We start from the raw sequence: 18373 nt of genomic DNA, 5'->3' as shown, positions 1-18373 counted from the left end.
ATTTAAAGAATGGCTTATAGCCCAATAGCTGTGTGCACCTCACAACCCAGCAGTGGGAGGGCTGCCATGGAATAGACCACAGGGCTGGCAGGGAACCATGCTGAAAAGGGCAACTGCGGAGTTTCTTGTACATTCCTGTCTCTGCTGACATTGTCTTTTCCTGGCTGTAATACAGGAGGACATTATAACTTCTGGAAGCGAGGTATTTCAGTAGAATTGCTTCTACATTATATTGCTTTTTTTTTATTATTTTATTGTAGCACAATAAAAATGTTGGCTGTGGTGGGCTGCAACAAATTATTCAGGTTTAAATTAGTTCATTTTCAACTGCTCTTTTGATTATACACCTAAGAGTTCTTTTATTAGATGGTAACATATTCAGTCTCAGTAGTTATGCAGCATATGATTGTTATTATCTTGTTATTAGATCGTGACACAGTTGAAGCAGTGAAGATCTTTCCTAATATTCACTAATTACTGGAATACTTAAAAAATGTAAGAGCCTTCTGCAAAGGCAGTTAAAGGCAGATGGAAGAATTCCTTTAGCATCCGTAGGCTATGGGGCAGACCCTGGGCTGATGTTATTATGCTACATTGTTTAAACACAGGGGTAAGCGTAGATGCACACTGTAACATGCTGAGGGTGTGCAACCTCTGGCTTCCCACGAGTGAGAAGATAAGTTGTCCTCCACTTTCGTCTGCTCTTGTCTTTTGGATTTCCCATCTGGATTCGAAGGAATAAGTGCAGGCTTTTCTTATGTGTGCTTTTTGCACTACTTTTGCTTTATTGGTAAAGAGTGATAAACTTCTCTTCTAAATAACAAGTCTTTTTATAGACATGATGTTTAAGTAAACTGGTACCAGAAAAAAATGTCATTTCTAAATCTGGGCCTCTCACAAAGCCTGAATTGGGTAACAAACCAGTGTTTGTTAGGATGGCAACAGGAATTGCTTCTAATGTCTTGTTGATATTTCTTCGAGAATGTCTTCTAATCTAATTTGAAGTCAATATTTTAATTACTAGCACAGTCCAGTTCAGGGTGAGACATGTCATATGCTGTCATGAAAACAGAAAGAGAATTTCAGCTGCCATCTTTCTGCCAGGAATTCTTCAGAAATGCTCCATAAAGAGAAAAGTATCGAAGAAACAGATTTATTTCTGTGGAAAGAAAGGGGGGGGGGGCGGGGGGAAATAAAATTACTTCCCAAAGTAAGATTTTTATTGTTCTGTGACCCATTGGGAAAAAGCTAAGAAGCAATAGCATTCCACCTGCAGGGTGAGGCTTGCATCAGTGCCTTCGCACACAGTTTGCAACAAGAGATAAACTCAGATGATTGATACTGGGTTGCTGCCTGGTGACAGGGATGAAACAAATCGTTGGCCTCATCCCAAGTCCACGTAAATGCCTAAAAGTTTACAAAAGCAGTGCAGTGAAAGTGTAGGCCATATAATGTTCTACGAATGCACAAACATCAGATTCCAGTGATCTTTTAAAATGAGAGGAGCACAGCACAGTTGCTCTATAATGCCAAAGAGAATGATGTCCACCCCGTGGCTGAGGTGACTGTCAGTGTCAGAATTCCATCACAAATAAACCACTTGAATCTGTTTATTAAAAATAACTCTTCCTCCAATGCCTTTATGCCCTCTGGGAATCTTCCGCTTCTTGTTACTTCTTCGAGATAGGGCTGAATTGTAATTTTTTGTATACACATTTGGCTAGTGTCAGAGGACAGCAGGAGACTCTACATGCAGATGAATACTGTCATCCTGCCCTAACCCTTTTTGCTATACAGTCCTTTTTCTCCACCCACCTATGCCTACTCTTGTTTTACACATCATTTCTGAGAAATGCTTTTTGTTTGGGATGTCTTGGGCCAAACTCAAAAAGAGAAACAGAAATGCGGTCAGCACTATCCACGATTTATGACTTTAAAATCAGCTTGGGGCTGTCATTGAGTAATTACAGAGAAAAATTTCAAATTTCTCTATTCAGAAAAGGGTTGATTCAGGCAAACATAATGTGTGAAGGGCCTCTGCCCTGTGTCCATCACACACATAGGTATGAAGCCCTCCACCAGGCATGTGCGTACAAGGCAGCTCAGCCCCAAAGCTGAGATGCTCCTTGGATTTTGGAGAGGAGAACTCTGGGGCTGTCAGAGGGTGCCAGCATGGAGTAGATGCCTGCGTGAGACACTGGTACCTCCCGGCATCGAGCTGAGACCCAGCATCAGGCTGTTCCCCCGCACTCTGAGCTGAAGTCTACCAGTTCCCTTCTTACAAAATGTAGAGTGATTGTACTTGACACTACAGTTTTGCTGCCTGAAAGCAGATAAATACTGAGCGGGAAAGCCATATACATGGAGAAGTTTTTCAAAATGCTTATTTGTAATCTTTGTGGAAGGGCACCACTGAACCCTTCTGTTTAAATGTCTTCCTTCTTTATGAGGGAATTCACTTCCCCTATCTTGCGAAACCATGCAACTTGTTTGAAACATTAATTTTTGAGGAGAAAAAAGCAAGGAGTTACGACAAGGATTTTTGGTACACAAAATTTTTAGCAACTACATAAGATTTAGAAATACCACAGGTCAGATGCATTCCATATACCATTTTCTAAGACTTAAGAGCTGCTGAGATATTCCATACCTGGTACACTTACCAAGCTACAGCATGCCAAGGAGCAAAATGGCCTCCTCCCACCTTATACTTTAAGCACAAAACTGTGAGTCATTGGGTACATAGTAAAGAAAGGAAAACCACTGTCCATGATAACCTCTGTTTTCTTCTCCTAGTCCTGATCAGCATGTTCTGTTTTGCAAATGTGCTGTTCACATGTACTAAAACTGCATTTATTAGGAATTTAGTGACAGTGACAGTGAGATTGAGAGCGATTCGAGCGCAGATGAAGAGCAGAGAGTTATTACAAGAGTTTATCGGCGGCGGTTGATTCTGAAGGTATTTTGTAACTTGCATTCCTGAGACGATGTTGGCATGGATGTGGACTTGGACTGCTGTGTCAGAATGTCAGTTTTGGCATACTGGAGTCCGTCTGGTAGTGCGCTTTACATTGCCAGTATGTATTTATAACCAAGTGCTAGGTGGCCTTTCCTTGCTTAACCCAGAGGTTTCTGGTTGTCCTCTCCTGGAAAACAACTGTGCTGCATGGCATGGTGTGTTCTTCATTTCCAGTGTTTTGCATGGCATCTTAAAGACTACAGCTAGATGCAGTGTGTTGGTCTGATGTAGAGCAAAATGAATTGCAGACAGATATGAGTGATGATTTTTTTCTTTTTTTTTTTATTTCCTTAAAAAATTATAAATTCCAAGTCAAAAAATTGCAGGAATGTATGTGAATGGGATATAGGAGAGTGAGCCTTGCACTCCGGTTGAAACTTGTGGTCATAAGTGCTTAATGTGTTCTGGAAAACCTCCTCAAAACGGCAGGTGATCCTGATTTAGAACCTACCAAAGTTAATAAGAGTCTTTGCATTGCCTTCAGTAAGCTTTATTTAGTATATCTATTTACAGATGGCCTTTATTTACAGCACTGTAGACTTTATATACTGATAATAATGGGATAGTCATATAAATAACTGTTCGCCCTCATACTTTTTCTGGTGTGGTCATGTAGTATGGCATTATTTGCTTGCAGCATATGGCATAAGAAAATAATTCTGCATTGGAAAACATTATGTTAATCCCTCAGTAACTTAGAGGGTTTATTAGATTCTGATTAGAAAATCATGTAGCTGAGCCATGAGGAGAGAGCCAGCACCATAGTGCTATTACAGCAGTAGCTGAGTTTGCCTACGATGTGATTGTTACTTTAGGAATGGTTCGTGACACTCTGATTGCACGTGCCTATATTGCTGTTATTTGCATGCTTTGTGCTGGAGAGTGTGCATACAGGCACTGTACCTTTTGTACGATGGGGCTGGCAGAAAGGCTGCTCTGCACAGCTGCTGATCTGTCCAAGATACAGACACTTCTGGAAAAGGCAGGATGATGTTCCTGACTGTCTTCACCCTGAATTTCTTCAGTATACCAGTCATGTTTCTATTCATGACAAGGCAAGAGTTGCAAAAATGAGCTCGGTAGTAGTGAACATTTTGTCCAATACCTCATCTTTACAGGCGGAACCTGCTGCCTTCCATGAAAGGCCCTGAGCAGGTTGGGGTATAACCCTTAATCAGTAATTCTCTCTGCTGATAAGACATGACTTGCCAGAAATGGGAATGTGGTTTGTTTCCAAACGGGGCAGGCAGCCTGTGGGCGATTACAGACCCTCGAATGCAGTGAGAGCCCTTCTGGTAAGACATAAAGTATCTGTGTGCTGAAAGTTTTAAAGGCTGCGTAGTTGGGCTGTGGCTGAGGTCCCCCACCCAATTTACGTCTGAATTATTTTCGAGTCCACTGGTTTGCAGTCAGGAAATGTCAGAGTAGAAAAGAGAAAGTATGTAAAATGCAGCCTTTGCTTGCTTCCCAAGTAACATCCACTGTGTTTAGAGAAAGGCATAGAAAGTTGTTTTTAAACATGCTGCTATAATTTGGGGTTGAACTTTTAACAGAGCAACATTAAAGCAGCCTTATATAGTGTTGCAATCCACAGGTAGCGCAGATGCAGTCGGGAGGGTGTGCGCGGTGAGCGGAGGCGGCTGAACCTGCTCTGTTGGAAACGTGTCTGATCTGAACTAGAATAGAGCTGTACCTGCCTCTTGATTAGAAAATACATGTGATACTTCTGTCATTTTCTGATGATTTATAGCTTCTTCTCTATCCCCCACTCCTCATCGCAAGACAAGCTTAAAACAGAACAAGAAAAATGTTTGAAGCAGCAATCATCAGGCCTTTCAGAGAAAGAGTCTGATAGTGGAAAAAAAACATTTCAATAAGTATACTTTGATCATGTAAAGGTCATGAAATGGTGGTATGAAATGGAAGACTCGAGCTTTAACATTGATAGGGATCTGGACTCCAATTTCTGCACGTTCCTGGGAGCAGAGGTTCGGTTTGGGTGAACTGAAGTCACGATGAGAGCATGCACAAGCTGAGAAACAGCTCCTCATTCGGGGAAGAGGCCTCAGGATATAGTGCTCAGAGGCACAGAGCAGCGCGCTCAGCCTGCAGAGTAAAAATAATTCTGTGTTCCTGCCGCAGGGCCTGAGCAGCGGTGGGGAGCAGCAGGCTCTGCCTGCCAGCGCCGGAGGGCACGGTGAGCGGGTGCTGCGCCCGACCCACAGCCCCACTGCCCCTGCTCTGAGGCTGCACTGCGCGCGGCTGGCACTGCTTGCATGGAGCAGTAGAGAGAGGGGAACTGGGCTCTCCTTCTACTCCTGTGTTTTCTGACACTCCTGGCTAGCTGAATAGTTAAAGCGTGATGCAGAGTAGGAGGCAGCGACATTTTTGCTCTGGTTCTTCCATCCTGCAGGCATCAAGCCTGGCAGACACTGACCACGAAATGGCCCAGTGCTTTTCTGCAGTCACGCCTGGGCCATGGGAGTGCTTATCGTGGCTACTTAGGAGCCAGCCCCAGAAATCTTTGTTCTGTTTGCATTCTCTGGAATAAAAAGGTTTGAACACCTGAAAAACCTGGGTGCAGGCTTCATAAACGGATGGCAGTGCTGTGCCCGTGCCGTCAGCCCACCCTGCGGCTCATGTCCACAGCAGCAGCGGTGAGGGGACGAGGGCATGCTGGCTTGTGGAGTCTCTGCTGGGCACAGCTGTGCACGGGAGCTGCCTTGTTTTACCATAGCATATACTCATTACTGCCTGCATGTTGCATTCAAAGCAGCAGAGGTGCTCATGTAGCCTGCAGGGGTAAAGTCTGGTAACACCAAAACCTTGAGGATAAATTGAGTCCTGTGGAAAAAAAGGCATTCCTGTGTGCCTCCACAGCTGCGCTCAGGGCTGAATTGCTTCATTACCTTTGTTCATCTTTCCCAGCTTGTTTTTCCTTTCAGTGCCATTCTGCATTATTGCTAACACTGTTATTTCCTAAGTTTATTCACTAAGTTTAACTGCTACCTTAGTTCTCTGTCCTGGCCCAAATATGGAGAAAGGCTTTTCTCTCCCCTGGAGGTATTTTCCCAGCAGTCCGAGAGCTGAGTCCTGTCGAGTGTTCAGCACTCTCAAGCACATTCCCATGGGATTTAGCACTTCAGAGGGCTGAGCCCATAAAACCAGACAAGCAAGGACCGATGCCCATTTCCGCATGTAACAGGATCGTTTTCTAACCTCAAGGTAGTGCAGATGTTTTTGGTTTTGCTTCCTTTCCCCTCTTCTGTTCACATGGTGGATTGATGGGACTCGGCATTGCAAAAGAAATGGGGTTTTATGGTAGCACAGGAATGCGAGCAATTAGCACACAAGGGAAAAATAAGAGTGCTGCCACAATGTGCACATTCAGAGCCTGATCCAAAGCTCCTTTTATTCAGTCATGACAGAAATCAGTGTCTAATTTTTCATGCTTTTTTAGAGGTTGTTAAATCTTTCATGGGTACAAATTTTTGGCAAAAACTGTTTAGCAAGATTCTTGCCAAAAGGTTTATGGTAGAATTTTGTAATGGAAAATAAAATAGATTTCTAAGCAGGGGTTATTCAGATCTGATGTCATTTTGTATCTTGTGCTTTTGTTGTTTCTTGCCAATTTTTATTAAAGATTTATTTGTCTTTTTCCATGCATATTGCCCATGAAACCCTCCATTACTGACTGCGGAGAGTTTGGTTCAGCCTGCACTGGAGGAGTGGCATGGGAGCCAGAGCAGCAGTCAGTCAAAACCAGAACCAGGGGCTTTCATGATGTTATTATTCAGAGGAAACTTATTTATGGAAAGTGAAAATGTGGCCATCCTGTAGGTGAGAATTAAAGTCCTGTGCCCCACGTAAGATACATGGGAAGCGTTTCCATTTGGGAAGCGTTTCCATTTGAGTATTCAGCCGGGTGCAGCCTCTGGGCTGTAGTTCCCGCAAGGCTGGGAGAGCTGCAGAATTGCTTTGCTCTGTAAGTGCCCTCACCCCATCTCGCCCAGGAAGGCTGGCAAGGTCGGAGCTGCCGGCCTCCGCAAGGTAACGCAGAGATAAATGAAACACAGGTACAAGTCTGTTCACCGTGCTGTCCTCCGTACAGCAGGCAGCAGTCCTGTGCCCCAGCTCCCAGGACTGGACTACACTCTGCCCTATTTGCGGCACCATTTCCTTTCAGGTCTCCTTGGCTTGCCTGTTGGTTTGTGGGGGGCTTTTTCCCCCTCTATGGCATTAGCAGTACATCTGCAAACAAGCAAGTACAGACTCAGCACAGGTGCAGGCGGAGAGTCGTGGCATCTGATTAACAAGGTCTGAGCAGGCAGAACTCACTAATGAAAATGACCTTACTGAAAGATGTTTGTTTCAACTGCCACTGCCGCAGAGACTTGAGACCCCAAGGAGACTGAGGCACAGCTGCTGTTTATGCATTGCAAGAATGTGATCTTGAGACTGAAAGGATTATGTCTTGACAGTGGCTTAGGTCAGTAAGGGGAGAGGTCTGAGCACTCTGTACAGCTCCTGTTCCCATCACAGCATTGCCTCTGGTCTTTGGTGAAATTAAATATTTAGGATCTCTCCATCTTGCTTATTTCCGCCTGCTTTTAAATTCCTTTTTATCCTTCTGGGTAAGAGACATCCAGCTGCACCTTTTTTCTCCACTGTTACAACAATACTAGATGTATAGGAGGAATAAAAGGGACTATTATCCCTCTAGTAACAAAACAAGCATGAAAGAAAACCAGCGCTCCAACAAATCTGCAGTGCACTTTGGCACAATGCTGCAGCACTGTCTGTATAACTCCATTTATCTGGAGGTCCCTGGGAACACCCATAATCTGCAAATAACTGTTAAGAAAATCACTGGAGCTGGCGGAAGACTTTGAGGAAGCTGCTTTTTGCTTCTGCTGCCTTGGAGAGCAGCAGAGAGAGGATACCAGCCGGTTTTGGCAGAACTACACTCCAGCAAGCAGGGTGACATTAAAGCACTTCGCTTTGCAAAGCTTCCTGGCATGTTCTGGGGCTTGCAGACTGCAACCTTTGTATGGTTTAGTCCCAGGGATATAACCAAGCTTCCAGTAATCGTGGTATTAAGTTTTCTCCCTGCCTTTCTAAAGCTCTTGGTATTGTGACAGTAATTTCAACCGGTCAAGGGTAAAATGAAGCCCAAAAAAGTATGATGCAGCAGAAAGAATTTTATTCTTTAGCTGTGACGCAGATGCACCAGCTTTGTGTTTAAAAACAGCTTTTGTTGACAGGATCATCTGATGTGCCATTCTAACCCAAAGCTGGTTTGAGATCTGACAAGTAAAGCTGCCAGTGAGTAAGGGTTGTTTTTCCTAGCAAACATCCGTCTTTATAACTGCATAGGATTAGAAATGTCAGTAAATCAGATCTACCTCCTGCCAATTGTGAGCCCTCCTGCAATTTGTTTAACTACCCACCAGCAAGAGAATTGTGAAAGCTGGATTTTATGCATGCTGACTGCTGAGTATTTACAGCATTTAACCTTATACTGTGCTTAAAGGAGCATGGAGCTAATTAAAAACCAAGATTCACCGTACCTTTAAATCTGCATTTTCTTCCAAGAGGCATCTTTCAGTGCATCAGGATATTTTTCATTTTAAAGCTGAAAACAGTAATTCTCACGAACTTGTTATATCGTAGTGGCAGTAAGGAGGCAAAGGACCAATACGTGCCAAGCAGTATTGGTGTCCCAGGTAGTCTGGTGACCTTGCTACTGGCCATGTTGTTTTATTTCTGGGTTTCATGGGTTTTACTGTTGTGGCATTGGAGATCATGTTCATGAGAGAGAACCTTTCCATATCTCTGTGCTCCATGGGGTGGGAGGGACCTCTGTGTGCCCACAGGTGGGAGGCCAGGAAAGAAACTGTGCAGCTAGTTCCCCATCTGCTCTGCTTCTGATTAAAGTGTTACGTCTCCAGAATCGGTCTTTCCCCCCGTTTCATTGTGGCTAGGAAACCCCACAGGTTTCAGTTCCCAAAACCTTTACCCAGGCATCGCCCCCCTGCCACAGCAGCAGTCCCCGTGCAGTTCCAGTTCCTGCTGGCTTGCTCATGAGAAAGGAAGGAGCAGGCTGGTGTCGCTGGGGCCCCGTTCACTTGGGGGGGGGGGGGGCGGGGGTGACAGTCTCTTACTTCCCTCCTCCTGCACGTAGCCTGATGTCAGTGCTTGAGCAGGTATGTAATTTCTCCTTCCCACGACCCCTCAGCAGAGTCCTTCTGGGGGACGAATTGTATGGGGCCAGCTCAGGCTCCATCTTGAAGGCTTTAGCAACCGTTTGTTCTGCTGTGCTTCTTGTAGGGCTGCCACTGTTCCCAGGCCTGGGGACCTCAACCAGGTCTCTTCAGCCCCAGCTGCACCTCAGATGCAGTATCTCATCCTTATGTCCCTACACAGTGACAGCCACCTGGCTGTGGAGCCTGCCCTTCTTTTGCTGATGCCTCCTGAAGCATCAAAGTTTAACAGGTTTTACAGTTTATATACAGCCTGTGAAAGCATGGGGGAAAAGACATGTAAAATATCCTAAACTGTTTAATTACTTAATTATCAGGCGGTGATTTCGATACAGCTTTCAATGTGACATGAGCAAAAACTCTGCGCTTCTGAACAATGACAAATGCTGACCAGGGGCTGGGTTAGCGGCAGGGCTGCGCTCTGCCCTTCAGCGTGCCCCTCTGGCTTCTGCCTGCTCAGTCCCTCCGAAGGGTGGCAAACGGAAAAGCTTGGCTACAGAAAAGACCACAAATGGCTTGTAAACAAAAAGAAAGGTTTATAGGGGCTAGAGCTTAAAATTAGCGTACAACCTAATGTTGTAAGGTACACATTGAAAAGCTGTGTGTGTTGGGAAAACGGTTTGAAAAAAAATAAACACAGCATCACTATATTTGTTTATTATAGAGCAGTGCCAGGAGCTTATGTAGACAACTGTGTAGCATATAGACCACAGCAAACAGGAATTATATTTGCTCTGTGCTGCTTAGTACAGTATGAAAGCTTGATGTTGAGCTGTAATAATCCCATTTCAAACATTGTTTTGTTGTTAATATTGATACAAAATATTTTATACAATGTTTCTGTCTGCTTCCTCCCCCTAGTTGCCTTATTTTCCATAGTGGGTTGAGGGTGAGGGGAGGAGAACAGGTTTAAGGATTTTTTTTGTTTGTTTGTTTAACGGGTTATTTGTTTACATGTGGAAATTCTTCATATGTAGGCCAGCTACGTTATGATTATATTTGTTTTATTGACATGAAATAAATAAGTTCAGACAATAGATATTTTTTAATCATTGAATGCAGTGCTTGCTTCAGCACCCAGCTTTGGAAACATGACTTGATGAGGTAAAATTGTCAAAGTTCTTCTGGAACATAATTTCATGACCGCCAGCTAGCCTTAGACTCTAAAGTAACATCATTTATTTATAATTTAAGCAGTAATTCTTGTAACAGTATTAAGTCACTAGCATAGCAGTTAGGAAACTGCTCTTGTGTTTATTTATGCTGGTCCTATAAATTGTTGGTACTACAAGAAGCAATGTCTGGAGTGCTGCTGACCTCAATAAGTCATGCACCAGGCTGCTGAGGCTCCTCAGCGGGTCGGCAGGTGCTAACATGCCAGGGAAAGTGCCGTGTAAGATAACCTTTCTCCATTTTGTAAATGCTGAGAAGTCTTGTCTTTTGTGTGTGTGTTTAAGATCTTGTGTTTAGCAAGATATAGGCAGAGCTGTCTTTTAAATCCCAAATTTTCCCCACCATATTATTTTGGTGTCAGACCTTGTTTCTGTGTGTGCTGGGCACTGAGAAGCTGTAAAAAGTTAATGGATGTCCGATGAGAGATTATATCATCATGAATTTGTGCCTCCATCTCATAGGACTCAGACTGACTGCAAGATGATTTGTTGCCCAGAGAGCTTCATGTCTTGAATTAGTTAATAACAGCAATGTGCTAGAAGCTCACTACAGGCTTTAAGGACACATTCTGTAGAATAAATGCACAGGTATTGGCATGCTAAATGAGCAAGGCTTTCATACTATTTGTGTGACATAAAGCAAACTGTTACATAAAGTTGAAGCTAGCATGTGCTTGTTGCTTGGATTGGTGTGGAAATATGTGTGGGTTTGGCAGAATATAGGCTATATTGCTAATCTTATAACACGTTCTTTAGGGTGAGGAAGCAAAAAACATTCCTGGTGAATCTGTAACAGAGGAACAGTTTACCGATGAAGAAGGCAACGTCATCACGAGAAAAGTAATCATGAATTATATCACTGCTCTGAGTCTTTGCATTCAAGTAACTTCTTTTAAAATACTTTCTCCCTTTAGAATCTAGGAAAAAAAAAATCAATACTTTTTATGTATTGCTTCCCACAGATCACCCGGAAGGTAGTAAGACGCGTTGTTATCCCCCATGAGAGGAAAGTTGGTGAAATGGTAATGGAACGGGGAGTACCAGGAAATAACAGTAGACGCAGAGGGTTGTGTTGACTGCTAGAAAGTGCTGCTAAAGGGCTGGAGGTCTGCATTTAACAAGAAGCCTTGGCAAAGTGTGGTGTTTGCTGTTATTGACAAGTTGTGCGTTTGGGTAACAGGGCAGGGGTCTCTCTGTGCTGTGCGCGGGCAGGGGGGCCTGGCTGAACCCTGTTGGCACAGAAGCACTGCGGTCTGTTTCTGTATAACCGGCAGCAGACTTAAACGGTAGCTTTGGGCCCTGTTTTGTGCCATCAAGATAAGCCAAGTCTGTGGTTTTAGTTAAGCCCTTGCAGAATTTGTGCCTTATGCCTGCAGGTGTAGTGTGTTGCTTTTTCACCAGCCCAAAGGAATGGGCTGCAGTCTGGTCCCCACCAGCCGCTCGCTCACCTGTGTGATACCCCTGTGCTAGTGACTGAGAGCTTGCAGGATTCAGGGGAACGTACCTGAGCAATGGTATCCTTTACAAGCAAGCACCAAGACAGGAATTTGTCCCCGGTGATTAAAATTGGACGCCCTTCTGCAGGGCTGAGCTGTGCCCAGCTTCAGCACCCCCAAAAAGAGAGGAGGGAGTGGGGAGGGCAGGCCCGTTTTGCCCCAGCACGCCCCAGCCCCTCTGGCAGGGGGCTCCAGGGGGACAGGCAGGACGTGCCTCGAGCTGTCCTCTGTCCCAAGGAGGCTTTGGGGGAACAGGCAGCACCTCTGAAGACAAATGGTTTCAGGGGAGCTCACGCTTTGTTCCCTAGTGCGTAGCCCTTGAGAGGTCTTTGATCCAGTAGAGTTGTCATTGGGGTTAATGGAATTTTTGTCTGAGTGAAAACAGATTCAGAAACAAAGACATCAAATACTCTTTATCTGCTGGTAACAAAACAAACAAACAGAAAGTTAAAAAAGGGGACACACACAATGTAGAAATAGGACAGTTGAAACAAACGTATTTCCATCCCCTCTTTCATAGTCCTTTATCAGGGAAAAAATAAATCCCACCCAGCAAAAGGGAAACATTTTCAATTTGCTGCATCGGATTAGATTAGTTGGAAACTACAAATAGTTACAAATACATCAATGCGTATCACCCGAGGGGTAATTCGGCTGATAACCACACATAAACAGATGCCTTTCTCTGATGTGAATGAGGCTTGTGATTATTGGAGTATTTATTTTTAGATGATTATTGAGCTACTTTTAATAAGCAAAGATGCATTTTATTTTGTGGTTTGCTGTTTAAAGGCACTGAAACCTGCACTGCTTGTCACTGTCATTGGTTTTACTTCTGCTCTGCTTCAGTGGTGGTTTTTGCTGGCTTTCTTCCTCCTCCCTTTATTCCATTACTAACCTGCTCACTTTAAAGCACAGACATTGTGAAACATCATGACAGCAGCCGTGGCCTGTGCTGTTAGAAATGTCTGCCAATCCTGGCTGACCTGGGAGGCCGGCTAGGAGAGGTGATTTTCCTTGATGTTGATACTGAATCCTGCTACAGTTGGTGGCAGGGGTTCTGCCGAGGGCTGCCGGTCAGGCACTCCAGCCCAGCGGTCGTGCTGAAAGTGTAAACCAGTGGTTTCTACTTGAAGATGATATTTCAGGCCTGTGCTTTTGCAGCTCAGCAGAGTGGATAAGCAGATTGTGTCTATCTTTGAAATGAAGTGTTAACGTGATTTAACTGCTTTTACTTGTTCTGTTACAGCAAAATGTGGAGCCTGTGTTGGAAGCAGGTTTATGATTACAAGCACTGTCTGCAGACTACGTTAATGTTTATACTTCTCCTTTAAAGCAGGGAGAAGCTTACAAAGTTAAGACAAAGAAAGAAGTCAGACACGTGGAGAAGAAAAGTTACTCATGAAAGCTGAAAGCCGACCACTGAACGGTCAGTGTGATCAATTTTCTTCCATTACTAAAGCGTTTTTCCAGCACAGCACAGCGCAGCGCAGGGGCTAGGACCTGGACCGCACAATGGCTTGCTTCTGCTACCTTTACATTGCTTTTGAGCTGCAAAACTGAATAGATGGCCTTTGACCTTGCAAGCAGAAAATCACCCTGAGTTCACATATAGAAACTGAGATTTGCCTCTTGGAACATAAAGTGAAGCGATACTGAGGCATGTGTAAGATTTTAGGGAATTTTACGAAGTCCAGTGTTAGTAATCCACAGCACTTTCTACTCCTAAAAGTCAGCTTAAACACAAATAATGCAGCAGCTGCACACAAGTAAATCTGCTGGGAGTGCAAGGCTTCTTCCACTGTTGGGTATGTGATCTGAGGGCAGTTATGCAAGTCAAAGTCCTTCTAAGAGACAGTGAAGTGTTTCAATATTTGCCAACAAATAATCCTTACCAACTGTTTCTTGTGAATTTTACTGATCCAGCCTTAACAATTGTAACAAAACAGCAGCTGACAGTATAAGGGCTTCCCAAACTAAAACCAAATGCATGGACTAAGACACTCTTGCAGGGGCTCTGTAACGGCGTGCTGGAGCACCGTGAAGCTGGAGGCTACACATGATCATATAGCTGTGGTCACACAGCAAATGTGCCTGTGAATGTGGGAGGAGCCGGTCTGTGTCTATCGATGCTGGTCAGTCAGTCGTGGCTTCAAGTGCGTATGTTTAGCACATTCATGTCTTCTTTCTACTCAGAACTTCTTTTAGTTTTTCTGGGGTTTAGGAATTGGGCAAAGGAAGAGTTTATGAAGTGCAAGTCTATGCGTTATCCTTTTCATATACGTCATCTGGTATAAGTTGACTGCAGGACTTAAGATCGGGATAAACAGGACCTGGAAAACATACCGGATAGTGTTGTGGAGGTAAAGGACAGAAGCAGAGTCTCTCCTGAGTCTCTGGTCCTTTCCAACTGCTGCAATGTAAGGTAGCCCCTAAAGCCACCTGGCTGTACGGGCTGTCTGTGCGTGTGAGTAGTGCCGTTTGAGACCAGCAGCACTCAGTGTGGGATCTAGCTGAGGGCTTTATGGGATCAAGCCCTAAGGAGCGAGCTCTGCAAGGCAACTCGCGTGCTTTCAGCATGTGGTAAGCACCTACTGCCTCCACCTAGCACAACCGCTGAATTCCTGCTTTTATTGAGAGCCCTCCCGTGTGTGCTAATAGAATAATATGGCTTCACGTGGCTCGCTGCTCAACACACACATATTTAATGTTTTCAAAAGGAAGGTGATTCTTTTGACACACATTACTCCTTCATGGAGCTCAAGGATTCGGGAGGAAAGGAAGCCAAAGGGATGGTACTGCTTGTGTGAAATTGTGTCCCAGGTTGGTTCCTGTGCTTCTCCATTGTCAATCTGCAGGGGGAAACCAGTGGAAATTTGTGAATTCTAAGGCACTGAAGGCAAGATGGGGCATTGAACCCCATAAGCAGTGCAGATAAAGAGTCTGCCAGCGTACAAGCATGACGCAACACACATTGGGGATAAGGGAGAAGCATTTCTTTTTAAAATAAAATGGCATTATTAAGGCGGTCCTTGCCTAATGTATGAAACACATTCTGACCTTCAGAAAGCCAGAGTCTGAGTTCCTCAGAACCAGATTTGCTTCCATGACTGCTGATGCATTTCTCCTGTGATTTTCAGTAGGCAACTCTTCCATGCTAGAGCCCCTGAGGAACTCGGAGAGTCTTCCTTAGATAATAAACATTTGCTCTGGGGGGTACTTTGTCCAATAAGATGAATGTCTGTGGTCCAAACTTTGATATGATAAGCACGACGAAATGTGCATTAAGTAATTGTGAGCCCAGTCAAGAGTCTATTGAGAACATTTTATTTGAATGTAAAATGGATGTATTTGCATAGACAAGGGATCTGATAGAAAACTAGCTTGTTTCTTGATCACAGAGGACAAAATAATCCTGTTTGGTAGGCAGAGGTGTTGCTTTTTCTTTGAATGTCTGAAAAAAATGACATTAGCTGGATTTTGCTGTAAAAATGTCTTTGTCACCATTACAAATAAACCCATGGTGAAATACAGGTTGAAAGGAAAAGCCAAGAACTTTTACATGCATTTCTGCAGCACAGCACTGTGTGAGCTGGTGTGACTGCTGCAATGTGAATAGATGGCTTTTAGCAGCAGGATAGATTGATGACAGCCAAAGATGTGGGCAAGGACAGATTGTTTTAGGCTAGAAGGAGAGCACAAGCACTCCTGGGGAACACGCGTGGACCTGTGACCTGATCAGACTGGCATGGACATGCCTGTTTACTAAATCCCACAGGCGCTGCTCAAGCCGCACTCCCAAACAGATTTCCCTGTGCCCAGGTACTGGGGAGTCACAGGTTTTCCAGCTCCTGTTTGCCAGTGTGTGTGCATGTATTTCTGCTTCCTGCCTCCTTGCTGCAAGATACTGCTGTGGTACAATCCACAAATTTGCTGTCCTTATGTGCATGGCCTCATGACTGGTTTTGGACAGGCGAGAGAGTAGGAGCGGGGCCTCCCGTCTCCTCGGTGCCACTCACGCGAGAGGTGGATGGGGCTGCTCCTCTTCCTCACTTTGTCCTTTGCCAAGCCTCCTAAAGGCTGGACTCCGCATTTCTGGCTCTCCCAGTCACGTTCCCCAAGCAACTGGCAGAGGTGGGTGTGCGAGGAGTGCAGGTTTTCCACCACGGTGGGGATGTTTGCACACAATATACCAAAACGTGCTGTAAAAGCAGCAGCACTCTCATTCTGGAGAGGATGCTATTTCTTTGGCTGTAGAGAGTACCTATTCCTTGTCATCGCTGGATCTGACAAGCTGGTACTTTATGTGGGGTGATGAAATGCAGCGTGTTGCAAAGGTATTTGTAAATCCATTCATGAGCAACGTGGACATCTGCAGCTGCACTTTGCCTTCATGCCGGGAGCTCAGCTAATGTCATTACCTACCTAGGAAGTGTGTGATTTGCCCTATTGCAGAATTCCATGATGCCAATCAGAACTTTTCTTTTTAGACAGGGAACGGCACAAATGTGATTCTAATGAGATAATCTGAAATGATTTGTGCTATCTTTTCTTTCCATAGGATTGTGTGCTTTTACTGCCAGTATTCTAGAGGGACACTCATGGAAGAAAAATCAACAGGAATTAAACATTCACCTATAAAATTGTGTGTGTGTTTGCTGCTTCCACACATTAACCGCATGGTTTTTATGCAAAAACAAACAAACAAACAAACAAAAAAATACAAAAAAATTAATTTAGCATGAGCCAATTTACAGAGCATGGAAATTCACATTCATTCACAGGATTGAAGGGTGCGCAGTTACCAATGCAGCGTATATACAAGATGCCATGCTGTTAACAGCTTCTTTCAAGCAGTTTGATGTCATCTCAAAAGAAATTCCTGTGGCCAGAGGGAATGTACGAAGATGAAATGGTTAAACAATGGAAAGACACTAAAATTACTAAAATCCACAACAGCTCGCCTTATTTTTCTTGGACCCAAACTGTCAGGGTATAAAACACTATTTGTTTCTTTTTTAAACATCGATAGTTTTGCTGTAAATAAATAACACTGTATAAATTCTAACAAAATAGAATAAATGTTGATAAGGCACTGCCTTTTCGATCACAAACAGAATATTGCAAATGCATTGAGCAGGCTAGGTGTCTCAAATAGCTGCACCTACAGGGATATTCTGGGTGTATCTTCACAGATTCTTGTATATTAGCAATTATAATGTTTGTATATGCAAAAACGCTAGCTTGATTTTAAAAAAATCTTTAAAATCTGCTGCAAATTTAAATGATTCCCAAAATGAGGAATTCTGTAGTTCTGTGAAAAATTTTCTTCAGAGTACTAATATTTTGATGCATGTGTTTCACCTTATTTTGATTAAATCTTTTCCAGTTTTGCAAACACTATACCGCAACATGAAAAATAAGATTTTATCTGTAAACACAAAGCCCTTCATCTAATATTTGTTGCTGATGCCAATTTTTCAATGAAATGACCTAAAACCCATAACATATACAGTAGTTGCATTATGGGGAGGGGGGTGCTATCTGTTCTCGCTTTATAATGGGGGTAATGCTTGCAGCTTTAGAAGTGGGTTGGTGCTCTAAGGAGCACAAGTTTGGGATATTTTTAAATGAACTGAAGAGAAATTATTAGCTAATAGACTGGCAGCACGCTGTAAAATTATTACTGTATTGTGTACTGGCTATAAGATGTAGAATCTTTCAGTAAGCCAATCATCTGTAATCATCCTAGCAGTGTAATATTAGGTTGTTAAGGCTGCTGTGTTTTAAAGGGCATTTTTATTTGGGTTTTGGTGAAATACTTTAATTTGTTGATTATATTCATATGGAAACAACATTCATTGATAATAGCTCTAATTACATATGTATGAAAACAACAAACACTGGATGATCTAGTTGATTATTTAAGCATAAAATAAATTGTGTTAAAACTCTTGGATAACGTGTATTTGGCAGTGTTCTTGTACCCTATAGACATGCAGCTTCACAAGGCCAGCCATTAACCACCCCTGGCTTTTTGCTGCTTTTCCTCTTGGTTCCTTTTGTCAGATCCACCTCCTTGTCTTCCCAGTGTGACAGGCCATCACTTGGCAGGCTGTCTCCAGGTGGGGGGAACGGGAGGAAAACACAGCAGCCAGCACATCCTCAGCAAAACTAAGGAAAGCCCACCTCCCTGGAACGTAAGAGACTCCATGGATGTGGGGAAAGGACCTGTGCAACAGGGGTATGCACAGCCTCTTCTCCAACATGTGTTAACTCTGAACTTCCTTTAATTTCTTTAGCCCCATTGAGAACCAGGAAAAGCACTCCCAAAACCAGCTTTCTCCCCAGTGTGTATCAGTTGGACCAATAACCAATCTGCTGCAGATGATGTAAATACAATGTACCTATCCTGTATATTGC

General features: G+C 43.7%; 1 protein-coding gene across 1 annotated transcript in view; it reads left to right on the top strand.

The window, feature by feature from the left end:
• ANK3 (ankyrin 3) overlaps positions 1–17909 on the top strand; it is a 208328-nt gene extending 190419 nt beyond the window's left edge. The window contains 4 exon segments of the mRNA XM_037399071.1: positions 11211–11294; positions 11417–11476; positions 13287–13379; positions 16512–17909. Of these exon segments, the coding sequence (XP_037254968.1) occupies positions 11211–11294; positions 11417–11476; positions 13287–13355 (213 nt within the window). The 3' untranslated portion in view covers positions 13356–13379; positions 16512–17909.
• Positions 17910–18373: the final 464 nt, after the last annotated feature.

This window comes from Falco rusticolus, chromosome 9 (genome assembly GCF_015220075.1).
Source record: "Falco rusticolus isolate bFalRus1 chromosome 9, bFalRus1.pri, whole genome shotgun sequence".
In the NCBI taxonomy this organism is placed as follows: domain Eukaryota; kingdom Metazoa; phylum Chordata; class Aves; order Falconiformes; family Falconidae; genus Falco; species Falco rusticolus.
Note: the sequence above shows the minus strand (reverse complement) of the source record. Positions and strands in the feature narration are given on the sequence as shown.